Genomic DNA, 17,766 nt, shown 5'->3' with positions numbered 1-17,766 from the left:
TGCTTTCTCCAATTAGAATTTAAGCACAATATTATATAGCTATAGCAGTGAGAAATCCCAGTGTGGGCTATATAACCTTATCAGGACTCTGAGTAAATTTTGGATCCTGTGTGACCTCATTTGTGCAAGGTGTCAATATCTACACCTAAGTGACCTCATTTAGTCAATGAGACGTCAATATCTACACCTTGGGTTTGCCCATCACTGCTCACAAGGCATTTTCCCTGAGGCACAGTGATTTGCTGTGACTGCCAGCATGAGAGTTCATCAAGAATTTGGAATAGGCATTTCCCACTGCATAAGGGTGAGTAATTTTACATAGGAAAGCAGCCTTCAGCAACACTAAATCACGAGCTTTACACTTGCGTGGTTGTAATTCCTCTTATTTCTGAGTAAGACAGCAGCTTGGATCACAGCATTACTCATCAGCCTGCAGGGCAAAGATCCCTGCAAGGATGCCAAGGAGTTCCTGTGGACTGGGAGGGCCTGGAGCAGCACAGGCTGACACACAGCAGAGCTGGCAGCTCCTTTCAGACTGGGCTGTGTGGGTGGAGGGGTCTTTCTGCAGCCTGAAATCATCGGTGGGTGTTACGCTGACTAACAAGAAAATACCTCGTAATGCATACAGAGCATTCATTTAACACCCTAAATGTGAGGTGGGTACTGAGGATGGAAATTATCAAGACTTTACTGCCAGAAACCCTGTGAAAACAATATTTAGCAATTCAAGTAAGTTCATGCCACTTTCTGCTTAATGCTCGAGGGAACACCAGGGCTGGCAGTCAGTAATTACTTCTGTGCAGAAACAGAGTTTGACATACACTATTAGAATCTTTTAAGCAAGTTAAAAGAAAGTCTGATGGTTTCATGGAGAAAAACACTTAAAGCATCTACTTCTGAAAGAACAAATATTGAAATACCTTTGAGTTCCATATTAGATGTGATAAAGGATGCAATTCCAGAAACTCAGACAGACCTTACCTGTGCCAGGTCCTGTAACTGGCAGCCTTGTACAATTTGACACATGAAAATATTACACTGCATTCCAGCTCTCAGCCTGGAAGGTGAATGAACACCTCTGCTACTTTCATCTCCTTGGCAAGCAGACTCGACTTATATGAACATTAATGTCAGTGTTAGGGAAAAAGAGGATAAATCTAAAGTCCTTTGATTAATGTCTCCATGTGAAGATATCACAGAAAAATGGGATCTGATTGTTCTCCTAACCCCCTCTATGAGGGGAGTGGGGGAGTGGCGGGGAGACAGGACACGACAACAGGGGGAGAGCTCCAGAACAGAAAGAATAAAATTCTCGGTTCTGTACATGTTGAACACCTACACAAGCTTATTTTATAAGGACTCAAGCAGAGAATACAGAGTTACATAAAAAGCAACAGCAAAACAGACTGTTCATATGGATAACACAACCAATTTTCCTCTGTTTTTATTGTCTGTATAGTTTATATATCTTGAACAGATGTCGTGACCTTTTTTATGCACTGCTGCTTTCTGTTATAGCCAATGAGCAAGATTCAAAATGACCACTGAATTTCCTGCTGCATAGACACAGGAACTATTTTTAATACTGGAAATCTGTTGTATAATTCATGCTAATCAAATTAATTATCATGTCTGGTAGAGGGTTTTTTACCTGAAACTGTGTGGTCCTTTGGGTCTCTCAGTAGTTTGAGCCTTGTATGAGGGAAAATGTACTGCAGGGGCTTCCCATTTATCTGAGGAACACAAATGTGCATGTCATAAAATGATAAACCAACAAAAATTGTATAAATCATTTCAGACAGTTAAATCAGAAACAAGCAAACAAACTTATTTCATCCAGGAAAATATCACAACTTCTCAATTCAAAAACTCTCCCAAGTTTGGAGACATTCATCAAACTGCAAATACCTTCCATGGGTAATGAATATTTGCTTCCAGAACTCCAAAATAATTTCAAATATGGCTTTAGTTCTGATTTTTCTGAGTGATTAGAAGGTGGTCACTCTCTTCTATAGCTTCTTTTAACCTTAATCCTTTTTTCAAGCCATGTTTAACATTAGAAGAAACAAAACATTATTCCTATATTTTTATAAAATTCTTTTCCTAGACATGTAAACAAAATGTTTAATGTGTTACCATCCATGAGTTACTGCTTTAGTTTCAGCAAAACCACATGGTCCCATGTACCTCTTGTCTTCAAACCCCAAAAGCCTTTTGAAAGACCCAGACTAAAACTCCTAGCACTACATTGTCTGAAAATGTGCAACATTTACCTGGGTTTATCCTAGACCACATCAAAGCTGACAGGAATGCACCCTACAGCAGACTCTAGATAGCCAGTTTTCCTGTTGAAATGATCCCACCTGCCCCATGGTTTGGGCATAGGAGGGGCCAAGCTGCAGGGACTGGCCCACCTTCCAGGGGTGACTGCCCTGATCCCACACCAAAATGCCTCTGCAGAGTGTTGGTTGCAACACTCCCCCCACAGCCATCGATCCTTCATCCCAACATCTCAAAATTACTGCAGATAAGCTGAACCCAGCCTCTACTTCCCCAAAATTTCTGCCTCATTGGGGAGTGTGAGAGCCAGCAGAGTCCATTTCCTCCTTGGGTCCTCCATAACCTGTCTCAGAAAGCTCCACGGTAATGATCCTCCTGTGTCCTCCTGGATTTATTTCATCTTTACTGCTGAAAACAAAGCTCAGAACTGCAGCACAAGTTGCAGAGCAATTTTGGTCTTTGGTAGCAAAGCTGAACCCATCACTTCCCTGCCTCTGCACGTCAGTTCCAATCCTGGGCAATGCACCCAGACCAAGAGGAGGGAGCACGACTGAGCCTGCTCCTGGATGGGACCTCAGGGAGCAGCCTCGAGGAGCCAAGGGCACCATGCTATTCAGCATGGCATTGCAGCAGCTTGTGTGCATCAGCAGCATGCTGCCAAGAGTTTATTATTATTATTTATATTTAAGTAGCATTTAAAGGGATTAGGCTCCTCCTGAGCCAAGCACTTCAAACCGAGTTCTGCCCTGGAGAGTTTATGAAGTGAATGGATAGCACACATAAATGATGGGAAGGGAAACTGAGAAGTCAGGAGACTTGCTTAGCTCAATCCCACAGTGAGCAGAAGAGTTTATACATCTGTTGTCATAATTCAGTTACTTATCCAGTGAATGATGTTGCATCTAGAAGACTCAAATCCTCCACTAACACAGTGAGAATAATATTGACTGTAACTAATGTCAGACATAAAGGAGATCATGGATTTGGTAGCAGACAAGTGCTCCAGAATAAATCAGAACATGTGATCAGGCAGACATTTGAATTTATAATGGAATTTTGTCAGAACACAGAGTCTAATACTACCAGGAGTGCATAAAGTTCCATGAGGCTTCCACACTCATTAATGGCTAGGGAGAGTGTTATTTTTTTAATGACACTGCCAAAAGTGTCAAATTATATACAACAATAAAAGTTGTATTCAGCAAGTTTTATATAACAATAAAAGTGATGCATTTGTTACAGGTAACTTACATAAAATTGTAAAGAATCTGGAAGAATGCATCTAATTTTATTTTTAATTAAATAAAAAAATGAAATATTGCAGTTTACAAGTGTACAAATGCATTTGAATAGATCCTTAGCTGGGATCCATTTTTGTGGGGGTAATTCAATTTAACTGAGAAATGCTGCAGCTCTTAAACTTCAATTCATATTATTTCACTTGCTCTATCATAATTAATTTTTTAAATAAAAAAATCCAAGGATATTCAATGCCATATTGTACATGACTGCTAACAAATACATCAGAAAATATAGACTGTCTCCTTCTTTAGCCTATTACTTCCTCATTACTTCCAGAATTTTATGAGAAGAATAAATCTTTCTGATTCCTATAGGTCTGAATAAAAGCATTGAATTTCATTAGCATCCCAAGTAGTAAATTATTCTTTTATAGTTGGTGGGTATCAGTACTTAAATGGAAGATGTCATTAGGCCTTTACTTTCAGACCAGCACATTTCTGAAAGCAGCAGAAGAAATAGGAAAAAACAGAGGTTGCTGTAAAGAGATGATACCAAGAGCAATGACATTGTTCATGATGTTTTGCTTTAATCATTAGTGAGCATGTTTATCTGAAATGTACTAGAATATTTCAAAACCTATAATACACCCATTATTTTGTGTTTCCCAAGTGTTCACATTTTCTTACTTCCACTAAAGTTGGTTCCTCTTCACCTTAAAATATGCCAGGAACCCCTTCTACCTGACTCTTCCAGTTTCCCCAGTGAAGGCAGAGAGGGACCCCACTGAAGCCACCCAAGGGTGACAGTGTAAATCCAAGCTGGTTCAGAGGGGCCATCCTTCCACTGCACAGCTGCAGGAGTGGAGAACAAGTCCACAAGCCCAGATTTAGGTCACAGGGCAAAAGTTGACTTGATCCCACATATCTGCTACAAACCCCAAAGATTTCTGCCAGCTGTCCCTGACATCCTCCCTCACCTCTTTGGGAGCATTCAGTAGGCTTGGTTTGTAGTTCAGCACTGGCATATCATCCTCTTCCTCAGGAAATGTAAGCTCTGGTCATGTGTTTCATGTTATTAGCCAGCTCAAAGGCCCTCCAAAAATGGAATGAATGGGAAATAATTGTGCTGAGGGCTTCTAATAGAAGATGAGTTTAAAGATGCATTTCATTTCCCGTTGTCCTTAAATGTTTTGTCTGATAAACAAACACTATGGAAGCCTCATAAAAGGGAATATTTTAAGCTAAAGAGGATAATCAAGAAGAAAAAATTTCCTCAGTGCCATATTTAAGTTTAAGAAATAAAATTAATGAAATGTATTTTAATTTTCCAGGCCATAGCTGCATCTGTAATGCATCAACTGCTTTGGATTGGAACACCAAAGTCATTCTTGGTTTTAAATGTTGCTGCATCTCCCTTTCCTGTGTTAGGGCCTGATAAGGTGACTCTCAGCAGCCACAGTTGGCTGTTGTCCTCTGGGCACCATTTTCAAGGCAAACTTCAAGATGGTGGATGCTCAAGGTGGTGGATTAGGCAGTATCCACCCTAATTTCTGAATACCACAGGTACTTGCATGAGCACACAAGGCCTGGGCAAGCTGGCACCAATCATTTCTCCAGCTGTGGTAGTTCTGCCCCTTTGAACCTCTAAATTCCCTCTGTGCAGAGCACAAATGTTGAATTGTCTCAAAATCCTCAAAGTGGAAAGTTCTTTCTGCTGATAGATCCCCAGTGATGGACATAATTTCCAAAATACACACTTAATAAAAAACTTAACAAATACAATGTTCCTGCTCATTAATAAATTACAAAGTGAGTTGCATTTTCTTCTGCAATTAGGTAAATTCAACACTGACCTTTGCTCCAGAAGTCATTCTGGCATGCAGAGATAAAAACATTTCTGAGTGACTAAGAAATGAGGCACTGCCAGATAAATTCCTTTGTGAATTACAGTGAGGGGGTGGCTAGCAATCCACTCTTTAGATTAAATATTTTAACAATTACACGAAAGTTGGAAATTTCCAATTTCTCATCATATTTCTAGAGAATTTCAACCACAAAATTCCCCCCCACCCCCACACCAAATCTCTAACAGAAAAAAGTTTACTACAATTTAAAATAAATTCCCCTCACTAGTTGGAAACCAATAAAAATTAAGTAAAATGTAGAACAAAAGTTTGCAGGTAGCCTTCTGAATCTCTGTCACAAATGTATTTTCTCATTTTAGCCCCACTACTCTCCTTTTGACCCATTTTTTTCATAATTTCTAATTTTCCAAGTGCCCCTAAAAAGGCTTGAATTAAATTTCAAGAAAATGGTAATAACTCATGAATGAAGAGAAAAGCATATAATTTTGTATGGTGTTTAGAAATAGGTGATTGCCTTCAAAAGATTTCATGACTAGGAGCCTTGCCTTCTTTCTGTGATTAGAAAATTGTAAGTGAACTCATCATTATACTGGTATTATGATGAGTTTAGGATTTTATTATTAAGGCTTAAAAAGACCCACCTATGGTGACTGGAAGTATTTAAAACCCCCTCACTGAAAAACTACTTATAGCCTCTTAATATACTCTCATTGTCCATGCCCTTGTCATTAACTTTTACTGCCCTGACACTTTCTCCTACTGTTCTTTCCCAAACTGTTTGTAACAGCCAGATTAGTTCAGGATATACAAATAATTTTCACAGAAAATAATAAGAAAAAAATCTCTTGATGTCAGGAGGCTTAAGGAAGTCGCTGGTGAACTGGAAGTGACAGCAAACTGTTGAGGTCAACAGTGGTCAGTGGGAATTCTACAATGGATTATGTGCTGATAAGGTTTTACCCTCCTCAGGGAAGCAGTCCAGAATCAATGCATTGGGAAATGGCTGTTAAGATATTCAACTGAACTGCAATTTAACATGATTTCAGAGTACTAAATAGCACCACAAAAGTTGCTATAGAAACAAATATATTTTAAATTTATAAGACAGTAAGTGAGCTTAATCTACTAGGTTGTAAGAAATCCATGGAAACCTGGAGGTTCAGGGTTGTCACTCCACTGCATTCTTGCTTCAAAAGCTCAGGGTTGTGCTCTATTTATTACCTTCAGTTGTACAGGCCCTGTGGGATGCAATCAAGCAGTTCTGATTTCATCTAGTAAGAAAATTGATATTTCACATGTGTGAATCAAAATTTTCTGGAATACATGTATTGCAGTGGTCATTAAAATATTTTCAATTTTTAACACAGAAGATCATAAAAATAGCAAATTTAGAGCCAATAAGGGTATTTGGAAACACTGATTACAAGCAGATTAGTGCTATTAATGCAAATTATTCTTTCTGTGGCTGGTTTGTGCTCAGTAAGGGATACTAAGGGAATTGTAGTGGCTTAATTCCTGTACTAACAAGGAATCTTCCCTCCTAACTGATTTCAGGAAATCATTTGCACCAAAGGAAGCTCTGGGTGAAGGTGGATATGTTCAGATGGTTCTGGATGGAGAATGACTTGCCATTTTTATACATTTTGAGTACAGCATACTTGGGCACTCCAGGTTCCTGTGCAGTACTGAGGTGTGGATACAGGAGACAGACAGCACAGCACAATGAACTCAGGAACCCTTTCATTACTCACAGGGATGAAAAAGCCCTTAGGGAGTGATTACTTTTCCTCATCACTCTCATTGCCCTGAGATGGTTTATTTGCTTTCAGGGCTTGAAAATGTAATATTATTGCTAAAAAATAGAGATGTTAACACTGATTTACTTTCTTCTATTGCTAAATAGTTTACAACTCATCATGTAGCTAGTGAAACTTTTTTAAAATATCTCTGGCCCTTTTTATCTTGTCACAAAGCAATTTAATTTCTGGATGTGTCTGAAAATATATTTGTTTTTAAGCTATCTTAATCAAATGTTCACAGAAGATTCTAAGCATACACAAGCTCTGAGTAACATTTTGATTAGGCAGATGACGTGGAGTTGGTGAGACTGGCATTTCTCCCTTCTGCAGAGTCTTTGATACTATTTTGTACTGATGTGTGACTGACAGTAGCTAACCTGGATGGAAAGAGAAGAAGAAGGAACTGTTGTAAAACTTCTCCTCACACATCACTCCTCTTCTGCTGAGGCTTTACATGGCATCAGATAGAATTATTTAGAATATGTTCACTCAACAATTTACATCCCATATTTCATAAAACCTTAAAAAATGCCTTTGGCAACATTTTGATGCTGTATCTCTATTTCCTTATAAGCATGGGGATATCGCAACAGCTTGAAGGAGAAAAAGAAACTTACAGATTTTCTTCCTGGAAATATCCAGGAGAACAAGAACTCTTAGGCCCTTTAATCTTCCTGCTGAAAAATTATGAACAAATTTTTTCAACCATTCCTGGTGTAGTAGTATTTGTATGAGGAAAAAAAGCAAAGATCAGATCTCTCTGACTAAGACCTTGCTTAGGAACTGTTTCCCAGGACAAAAGCTCTGGAGCACTAAAGGTTGAGTGGATCTTACTAACCACCTCCTGATCACAGAGCTCAGGGGTAGCAGTAATTCTTTTGGACAATCCTGATTTTCAAGGAAAATTTTCAATTTTATCTCAGAAGGCTTTAGTGGTAAAATACAATTATGTAATCTTAAAATAGTTAATGCTTCTCGCGAGGATTAAAGTGCTCAGAGAGACTGTTTTTAAACTATTGCCAGTGAAATGAAGGGATGTTAGGACTCAAAAACATCCTTTATTATGCAATTAAGTTGATTCATAGAGTCAGAGGTCTAGTTGAATAGATTGCTGTAAGAATTATATCATAAAGCCCTTTTTCTCAACAAGAAATGAGTAGGCTCAGTACAACCTAGGGTGTGTAAATCTCAGTATATGCTAGGGATAGAAAAGGAGGGAAGGATAAATGAAAGCTTGTATTGTAAGACATTTCAATGCTTATTTCATAAAATCTACACTGTTGCTTCATAAAACCTACATTTGATTGTCAAATGTCAGTGAAAATGCTCACCAGCATAAAATTTTTAAAGGCTGCATGACAGAGACATTCCTGTGTTGTCTGTTATTGGAGGAATTAACGTGAGCAGTAGAAGCTGTCAAGTATCACAAAGGGGCCATGCAATACCTTCTCTCAGAATCACAGAATTTTTAAGGTTGGAAAAGATATCTAAGATGATCAAGTCCAACTGTCAACCCAGTACCACCCCATGTTCATCACAAACCATCTCCTCAAGTGCCACATCCACGTTTCTTGAACATTTCCATGGAGGATGACTCCACCATTTCCCTGGGTAGCCTATTTCAATTCTGGACCCCCCTTTCCATGAAGATATTTTTCCTAATATCTAATCTAAACTGCCCCTGGTGCAATTTGAGGTTATTTCCTCTTGTCTTGAGGAAGTGCACTCACTGCATTCATTGGATCTCATGTAAAAATGTAATCTAAATCAAAACATAAGAATATATCAGGATATAACCTAAATCAGTCAGTAAAAATGACAACTAAAACAAGCAACTGAAGACCTTAGAGATTTGAAATAAATAAACTTTGTTAATAAAAAGTGGAAATAGAATGGTACCCTAAGGTAAACTAGATTTTAAAGTTGGCAAGCTTGAAAAAGCAGACTATAGTATTTTTCTTTCTCTCTCTAATAAAATTTTAAGTATTAGATTGATAGAGTCTCACTGATTTATTCAATAATTAATCACAAACTGTTGGGATTATACTTACCAACTAAAAGTGGAAAAAATGTCAACAGGATTAAGGAATTATTTTCCTTCAAGTACTAAAAGAAGGGACTTCAATTTGTATGAGATAAAGCTGGTAAGGGAAAATTAGACTAATATTTTCTTTTTTCTTTTTTTTTTCACCGATAGGAGTACTTAAGGTATAGATATTTTAAGTAATATTTCAGAAGTCAAAACACAACCTGAAAAATTAATACTGAATTGTAGAGGAAAGTTAATCTAATTTCACCATCAAATGTTGATGATGAATACAGGTTCAACAGCACTTCAGCTGAAGGCAGCTAGATTTTGAGTAACCCTGTAGTTCCCATGGGAACTGTTGGACAGTATGATTAAATTATCAATCATTTATAAAACTAGAGGCACATCTTATTTGACAGCTTACTTGATCTTGGTGTTGACTTAGTGGTCGAGAGTGTGACAACTTCTCAGGCAGCCTTCTGTCAAGGATGTGTCCATTCTCCAAACGAGGCTCTCTGGGCTTGTCAAACCAATCTGTTTCTTCCCGACGGAGATGATAGGCTTTGAAAACCAAGGACAGGTCAAATGCTCTGGACCAGTGCTGGGCAAAGGGCAAGAATGTGCATTGTGCAGAGCAAACATGCAGAGTGGTTACTAACTGGCCATGCAGCTAAAGCAAAGTTAGAGGGGAGACTTGAGACATTGAACTTGAGCATTATTTAGGTGTTAAAAAGCAAAGGGAGGAGATTCTGTTTATGTCAGAGCCATGGATATTAAATATAGAAGATATCTACCAAGTGCTACAGCCATTTTCTCCTTCTGGCAGCTAAGAAATACACTGCAGATTTCACATCTCTCTAAAATGTTTGTTGAGAAAAAATTAGTCTTATTGGGTATTTTGCAGCAGATTAAGAAAAAACCCCCAAATTCAGAAAATCCAAATTGAAGCGCAAAATAACCAACCCTCAAACTGCAGACTCCACTAATTCCCAAATTTCTGAACTGAGTACTGTTCAAAATATTTTGGAAATAATCTGGAACTACATATAAGAAAAGTACAACTTCTTTATGAAATCGATAGCAAACCAAATCAATGAAGATAGGAAACCAACCTATGTAAATGAAATTCTAAGCAGAAATATTACAGATGTTCTCATTTTTAATTCCATCCCCCGATTTTACAGTATGAACCTTTATGTATGGATTTTAATGTTCTTTCTGCAAAAATTCTACAAGACTAATATTACTCTTTGCAACAATAAATGTTGTATTAGTCATCTTTTGGGGATCACATAAGATCATTTCCCTGAAATCAGTTTTGCAAATGGATATATTTATGCTTACTGACTGTTGGGACATAGGTGTCACTCCATTGGAATCAGAATCATGTCCTGTTTTCCTTTATGTTGCCAATCAGTGTAAACCAATGCAATTTTCAGGTAATTCAATGTAGAATGTAAGGCAAGTTTGAATTTTATGATTTATTAAACAAAATAAATTTGGAAATCAAAGGAAGACAATATTTGTTTTGGCAAAACCACAAGGAATTGCAAAACTTAAATAAGACCAGGTTTTGCTTTAATAACAAGAGTGAATTAACATGACACAGAAAATAATTTAAAAGTAAAAATGGTAGTTTTAATAATCTTTCCTATTTAGTTGTGAAAATAAACATTATCTATTTGGTTTAAGAAATAATTTTTAAAAAATGTTAATGGGAAAAAAGGAAGTTGTGTTTTTTTTCATTACTCTTTTCCTAAAGTTTTTTAAAAAAGGAATAATATATACGCATGATTTTTATTTTAAAAGAATACATTGTATGGGGTAAAACAAACATTCTATATAATACAATAATCCTTCAAAAATTTTTTAAATCTTGATTCATATTATAGTTGATATTGTACAGTCTCTTCCTTCATGATTGCGCACAAATTTAATCTAACATGAAACGGTTTATTTAATATTATTTAGATAAGAATATATGAATTACCAGAAACATTAATAGAGATTAGAGATTAGAGATGCTTATCTCACTACTGATTAGTTATTAACTGCTATCAATAAACCAATTGATAGCAGTTATGATCTAGCATGCAAAAATTTGTTGCTTTACACATTTTTGCCAGTTGATCAGCACCTGCACAAAGCAGGCTTGTCCCTAACCCATCCTGACAGAACTTCTTTCTGAAGCTTGCATGAAGAACCTAATACATACACCTGACCCCAGATGCTAATGCTGGCTATCACAATCTGTGTCATCATTTGAGCAGAAGAAAAAATGATTTTTTTTCCTCCTGCCTCAGTTAAAAAACCATTTCCTGGATTACTACTCTTGAAAATGTAAAATTCCATACTATGGTTCAGACCAGCCTACTTTTTTCAACTTTTTTTTTTTTTTAATCAAACTGTGATGAATGTGTGTATTTTATTGAAATTTAAGAAGTTATAAATATATGTGTATACAGACACACACACCCCACATTCACATGTACACACACACCCCATTGGTTTTGGCTTGCACAGCTGGGATTTGTCACAGCTGGAAACCTGACAACATCCAAGATGAATCACTGACAGTCTTAGAGAAGTCATCCTTTTATTCTAAGGCTAACAGAATGCAGCTAGGTGGTTCCACCCAAGCAGATTAACCAGGTGAGACTGAATTCCAGGCCGTGGGATCCAAGAAACTCAGAGAAGTAACAGTGATCACTCTAAATCCCACAGATGAAAAATTACAAGGAATCAACTGTGTTGATATCTTGATGTCTTGATGTCTCAATTTTAAACTTCTAAACTCTGCTGAAGAATTTCCAAATTAGTATATTAAAGAAAAAAAATTCTTGAGGTGAGAGAAGGTACATTTTATACCTTCTGAACAGCAAGGGCTATTTATATTCAAAAAATTGAGTACTAGCTGCAGCATTCTTGAAAATTAGTATCTTCAGCATACTTAATAATGTGTGGAAAGTGGCAGCTGTGGTGTTGACAGAGATCTGTTTCCTGGATCAGAGTTTGCATGGTACTGGGAACCCTGAGAAAATCCCAGGTGTTTCAAGAGCTCAAAATGCTGTTTATTTTCAATGGGCAGCTCTGGACATTGTGCTCTTTTGACTTTAAGGCTCCTTTTTTAACCTGTTTGAAGTTTGGAATTCCAGTGTAAGCACTACTTATGTCCTGAAGCACGATTTTAAGATTTGTTACAGTATGTACCTAGTGAAAAACAGAAGGTTGGACTCAAAGTCCTATTTGCATTCTCTTCCAGTATTTGTTATGAGATGTCACCTATAAAAAACAGAAAGTCATGCATGTCTCTGAATTTGAACCAAAGCAAAACAATTCAAATTTAGTATTTTAACTTAATTTTTAAAAGTCTTTTAAGATGATAAATTAAGCTGTAGTGCAAAAAGATTTTTCCTAAGACAGTGCTGAAGACTAATTTCTTTAAGTGAAATCTCATCAAGACCACGCAGCACTTGCTTAAAATAAATAGAAGGTGCAAAGCAAATTGTGCTAAAAGGTTGGATGAAACATGCCAGAATAGCTGTCCACTCTCAGGGCATCAGATCACTACAGAGAAGAATGAAGTCCCTAAAAAAAGAAGGCCATGACTTCCTGTAGAAATGTAATTGCTTCTTTTGAACACTTTTTATCTTACATCCAAATTATATGAATTATTTTCAATACAGGTTATTTGCTATACCACTGCACATTTGAAAATAATGTCATGAAGTGTTTTGGTTTCCCAAGAAATTGGCTATTTGTGAAGACAAAATTTGATAGAAATTAGAAAAAGACTGCTGAAATTGGAAGCCCCGAGTGACATATCAATCTCATACAGAATACACTGGAATGGGTTGAACTAATGAGAGACTGATTTAAAACTGAAACGTGTTCAACTTGAAGTATTCATGTATGTCTTGTACAAATGTATATGGGAACTACAATGCACTGTAGGGCAGATATGTAATTCCCTATGACCTGTTCATATGCAGTAGCATAGCATCAAAATGGATCTTTTTGGTTGGGGTTGGTTCTCCTCAGTTTCAGGAGGAAAAGTCCTGTATCTTTCACAATGTGACTCTAGAATGACCCATAAAAGTCACAAGCTGAGAGGAGACAAGATAGCATCTGCTTATTTAGGAAGAATGATATGAGTTTCAACTCCAGGAGTTCCTCTCAACTGCTTTCTTAATTATAGGACTCTGTGTGCTAAGAATTGAAGGACAATAAAACAGTTAAACTTCTGATAAATATCAAAAAAGCTGATGACCCTGAGGCTCTCCTGAAACATAGAGTTCAGAGGGGGTTATAAATATCTAAGAAATATGAAGAGAAACTTACAGAACAAACCCCTTAGTATGAAGTATGAGAAAGGCAAATAGATATTTTTTTCGAATGCTTATGAAAGATTTAGCATGTGTAAAAAATCAATAATGCAGTAATGAACGGAGGTTAGTAGAAATGTGAAAAATAAACCATACTACTTAATAATCATGCAAATATGTCTTTTGAGACAATCATTGCCATTTACAGACAATAGAGCGCATGCAAAGTCTCTTTTATTGTGCAGTAAATACACATAAGAAAAAGTTAATGGAGTGCATACAATTTTGAACATATTCATTTCATTTGCCTTCAAACTGTCTTTATGATTTTTAAACAATTTAGAATATATTAATTCTGAACTGACTCAAACAAAACTGATACATAATTTGCAATTATTAACTCAACATCAGCTTTAACATTCTGCTGTACTTATTCAGAAGCAGCATTTTTAATTGCACTATTTATAATACATCAGAAAGGTTCCTTTCATGACTTTAAGTGAGATAAACTCTTGTGCTTATTTGGCAGACGTGTATGGGGTGCATATAAAACCAGCTACGCTGCATAACCCATGAACAGAAGTAAAATACTTTATGTCCTTTATTGAACTATGAGATTGTCTTGCACCATTCAAAGACAAATTATCTTACATAATCACAATTCTGAATGCACAGAAGTCCACATGACAGGATGCTTTCAACAAACCACATGTAGAATGTTATTTTGCTATCACGTTAAGCTCTATATGGTTCTAACATATAATATGTACCTAATGAATAGACTATTTCTATATAAACACAGATCTAAATTGGTGCATCAGGAGATGGAATTATCCTTTTTGAGTTCTATAATGAAATTTCATGCACATAAAATTACTGGAGTTTTTTAGAGATTTGGGAGATTATTTCCAAATCCCAACAAAAACTACTGCAAATAAGTTCAATGATTCACAGTCACTGGAGAGAGCTGCACATAAAGACTGATGGCAGAGTCTGTATTGTATATGGAATGTTCTACACAGTATCATTGAAAAGTAGACATAAAGAAGTGAAAAGAAAAATGCACAAGCAAACCAAAAGGAAAGCAAATCAACAACAATATAGTAGCATGCAATAGTAGCTTAACACCATTCAGAAACTGTTAGGGTAAAATAAAAAATATCAAATACGACAAAACAAATCCACCCCCAAAATTTAAGATACACAGAAGATGCACCAAGGAACAGAAAAAGAGCAAGTCTTTGAAGTGTAACAAAAATCAGACACATGCATAGAAATGAGGATTTGCGTTGTGATAGTAAGATACCAGTCTGAGGCCTAATTTACCTTCACTGTCTGACATGGCATGCTGGAAGTCATCCATGATGAAGGCTATATCTCGATCATAGCCTCGAGTCCGTGACTCCTCCCTCATATGCTGCTGGACCTCAGGTAATGAATGGCTCGATCCAAACTGGTCCCTGGTATCTGCAGATATGGGTGGCAAGGGTCCAGCGGCTGCTCTTGCCATTCCCATTGGCTGTCCAACAGGACTTAGTGGGCTCTCCTCCTCTGAGTTCTGTGCTACTATTGGGATCCTTCCCCTGCTTTGGCTAATAGGTAGACTGGTGGGTTTAGTTCTTCCAGAAGGTGCTGCATGGCTAAAGGAAACATCTAAAGGTTCAGCTTCTTGGGCTTTCAGTCTTAAAGAAGAACTGGAAGAATCCCTTTTCAATGACAGATCGAGCCCATACACTGAGGAGGGTCTAGATGAGGGCCTAGATCTACTACCACTGCTATAAGACTTGTCTGCTTCATCTTGTAGTGCTGATCTCATTGTTGGACCTAGTGCAGTCCCAAGGCCTGCTCCAATGGATGACGTCAGTGGTGGCCCCATGTACTTCTGTTGGTCACTGATGTTTTTTCTTAGGCCATAAGTGATATCATCCTGAAGAAGCCTTGCCCTAGTAGTAATTCCCCCAAGTGTTGAAGTGCTAGAAGTCATATAGCTTGAATAGTCAGGCTCAAGGTCTCTGCTCTCTTGGATAGGTGAAAACTTTGTTAGTTTGGGGTCTATCAAGGCTTTCTTGTGTTTTGACTGCTTCTGGTAAAGGAGGGCTGCTGGGAGCTGCTTGGCAGCCTGTTTCTCAAGAGTAAGCCTACCTATGCTGTATTTCTCAGATTTTGGAAAATGCCTGTAGCTGCCCTCTCCATGGTAATACTGTGATAGACCAGCCAGATGATCGAGACTTTCTGCACCTCTACGGAACTCTTGCTTTATCTGATGTTTCAGAAGTTTGAGCTCATAGGGATCCTCCATCGGGTCTTCATCAGCTTTAACATAGGAATGTAACCTAGAAGAAGTCTGCAGTGGTGCCAGGAAGTCTGACACTTCTTGTGCTCTCCTGGCCTCAGTTGTGCGAAGAAGTCGATCTGTTTTGGTCAGATCTTTCTCGTGGAGGCTAAAACTGGAACCAAGAGCTCCTGTTCCTTTAGTAAGTTCTCCTATATCATCAATCAGCACATAATTTCGGGGTGTATGGTGGTGGTCTATATCTGCATAGAATGAATCTGCAGATATGCTTGATATAGGGCTGCTTGCTATGCTGTTTCTCTCATCTAGTCCTATCCTTAAGTCCAAGGTAGAGTATTTACTGCCCAGCTGGGAAACTGCATAACTACTGTCAGTCGAAACTGGTGCTATCATGAGAGGCTGATTGCGAATTACATCATAGTTTGTTGTTATCTTAGGCTCCATGTACAGTGTGGTCTGTCTTGGCTTTGGCTGTATCACCATCATCTGTGATGGGAGTTGATATGATGGCTGTTGAGATGGTGGAGGTTGAGCCTGTGGGGTAAAGGACATAGTAGCTCCTGTTTGGAATGCTGTCTGGGTCTGATAGGGTGAAACCTGCTGGTGATACAAAGGCTGCTGTTGTTGGTAATGTGACTGCTGTGTGAACTGAGTTGGTGCTTGAGTTGGCAGGGCAGGAGATGAATACTGATATTGAGCATATGGGCTTGTAGCAGGGGCAAACTGTGTTTCTGGCTGGGTTTGTGGTGGCATAAACTGGTTAAATTCTGTCTGGGGTGCAGTACGTGGTCTTTCCAAGCCATGCTGAGATTCTATTCTGGTTGACCTGGTATTATTAACTTCACTGTCTGACATATAATCACGTTCTTCAGCTACTCCTTGGAGATAGGCACGCTCTCTCTTTTCTCTTTCTTTTAGCAGGGCTTCTTTCCTCCTATTAATGCCCATTTCCAAGTATCTCAACTTGGCATCTATTTCTTTTTCCTCCTCATCTAGCTCTGCTTGCTTCTTCCTAAGCTTGGCTGATTCACGTTCGACCAGATCCAATTCCCTGTCTATATCCTGAAGAATTTTGGCTCTGGCCATAGTGGTGGTCCTACAAATCCTTCTCCGTGAAACTGATCCCACAGAAGTATATGGGGACTGAGTTCCTGCTGTTGCTTCCTCTGGAGGTGGATTGGGCAGAGTCCTCTTCACCTTCTTTTGAGTGCTGGATGGAGTCATGCCTGAAGAACCTTTTGACTGCAATAGAAGAAACAAGACTGAATCACTATTCTGAAGGGAAATTAATCACAAGTTATTTAATGTTTTTCAGGGTATGACTTTTTAACTTCACCACATACTTTCTTTAAGAGGACATTTTGTATCTTTGATTAAGTAGCAGAAAGTAGAAAGGAAAATGGTCATCAGTCTACTAAAGATGAGCAATCTAATGCAAAAAAAAGGGTGACACTCTCTAGGACTTTGCTAAGCCAAAGATTAAAAAATCTACCTTATATTCTTAAAGTTTAATCAATAGTAATTTATTTTTTTAATTTCTTCATAGTTATACATAAACATATTCAATGCACATGTGTGTTGGAGGGGAATATATGTACATATACACATCCCTTTTATATAACATTTAATTTAATAAAAACTATTTATAATTATAAATAGACTTATATAAGCATTCATAAATAAATTTATATATAATCTGTACAATCAAAAAGATGACTTTGAGCCAGACATTGAATGCATACCCATAAGCTTGTACTGAAATCCAGACAAAAAAGAGAACTTTCTAGTGACAAGACAGGTAGTTCTTACATGATCTTGTAATTTTTTGGCTCATAGGTGATGCTATATATGTTTGGGTTTTTCAGGGGATTTTCTTGTCCCTAACAAAACAGGTATAAGCTTTCTTCAGTTCACTGAAGACTTTCATAAATGAA

At 37.6% G+C, this 17,766-nt stretch overlaps 1 protein-coding gene across 1 annotated transcript in view; it reads right to left on the bottom strand.

The window, feature by feature from the left end:
- Positions 1 to 17,766, bottom strand: part of PCLO (piccolo presynaptic cytomatrix protein) — a 318,033-nt gene that overhangs the window by 118,173 nt on the left and 182,094 nt on the right. Inside the window, exons 8-10 of the mRNA XM_018910330.3 lie at positions 14,866 to 17,074; positions 9,618 to 9,775; positions 1,652 to 1,733 (exon numbers count right to left, since the gene is read on the bottom strand). Coding sequence (XP_018765875.2) covers positions 1,652 to 1,733; positions 9,618 to 9,775; positions 14,866 to 17,074 — 2,449 coding nt within the window. The remainder of the gene's footprint in view (positions 1 to 1,651; positions 1,734 to 9,617; positions 9,776 to 14,865; positions 17,075 to 17,766) is intronic.

The sequence above is a fragment of the Serinus canaria genome, chromosome 1A, assembly GCF_022539315.1.
Source record: "Serinus canaria isolate serCan28SL12 chromosome 1A, serCan2020, whole genome shotgun sequence".
NCBI classification, from domain to species: Eukaryota; Metazoa; Chordata; class Aves; order Passeriformes; family Fringillidae; genus Serinus; species Serinus canaria.
The sequence above is the reverse complement of the archived record's forward strand: the minus strand, read 5'-3'. Positions and strand labels throughout refer to the sequence as shown.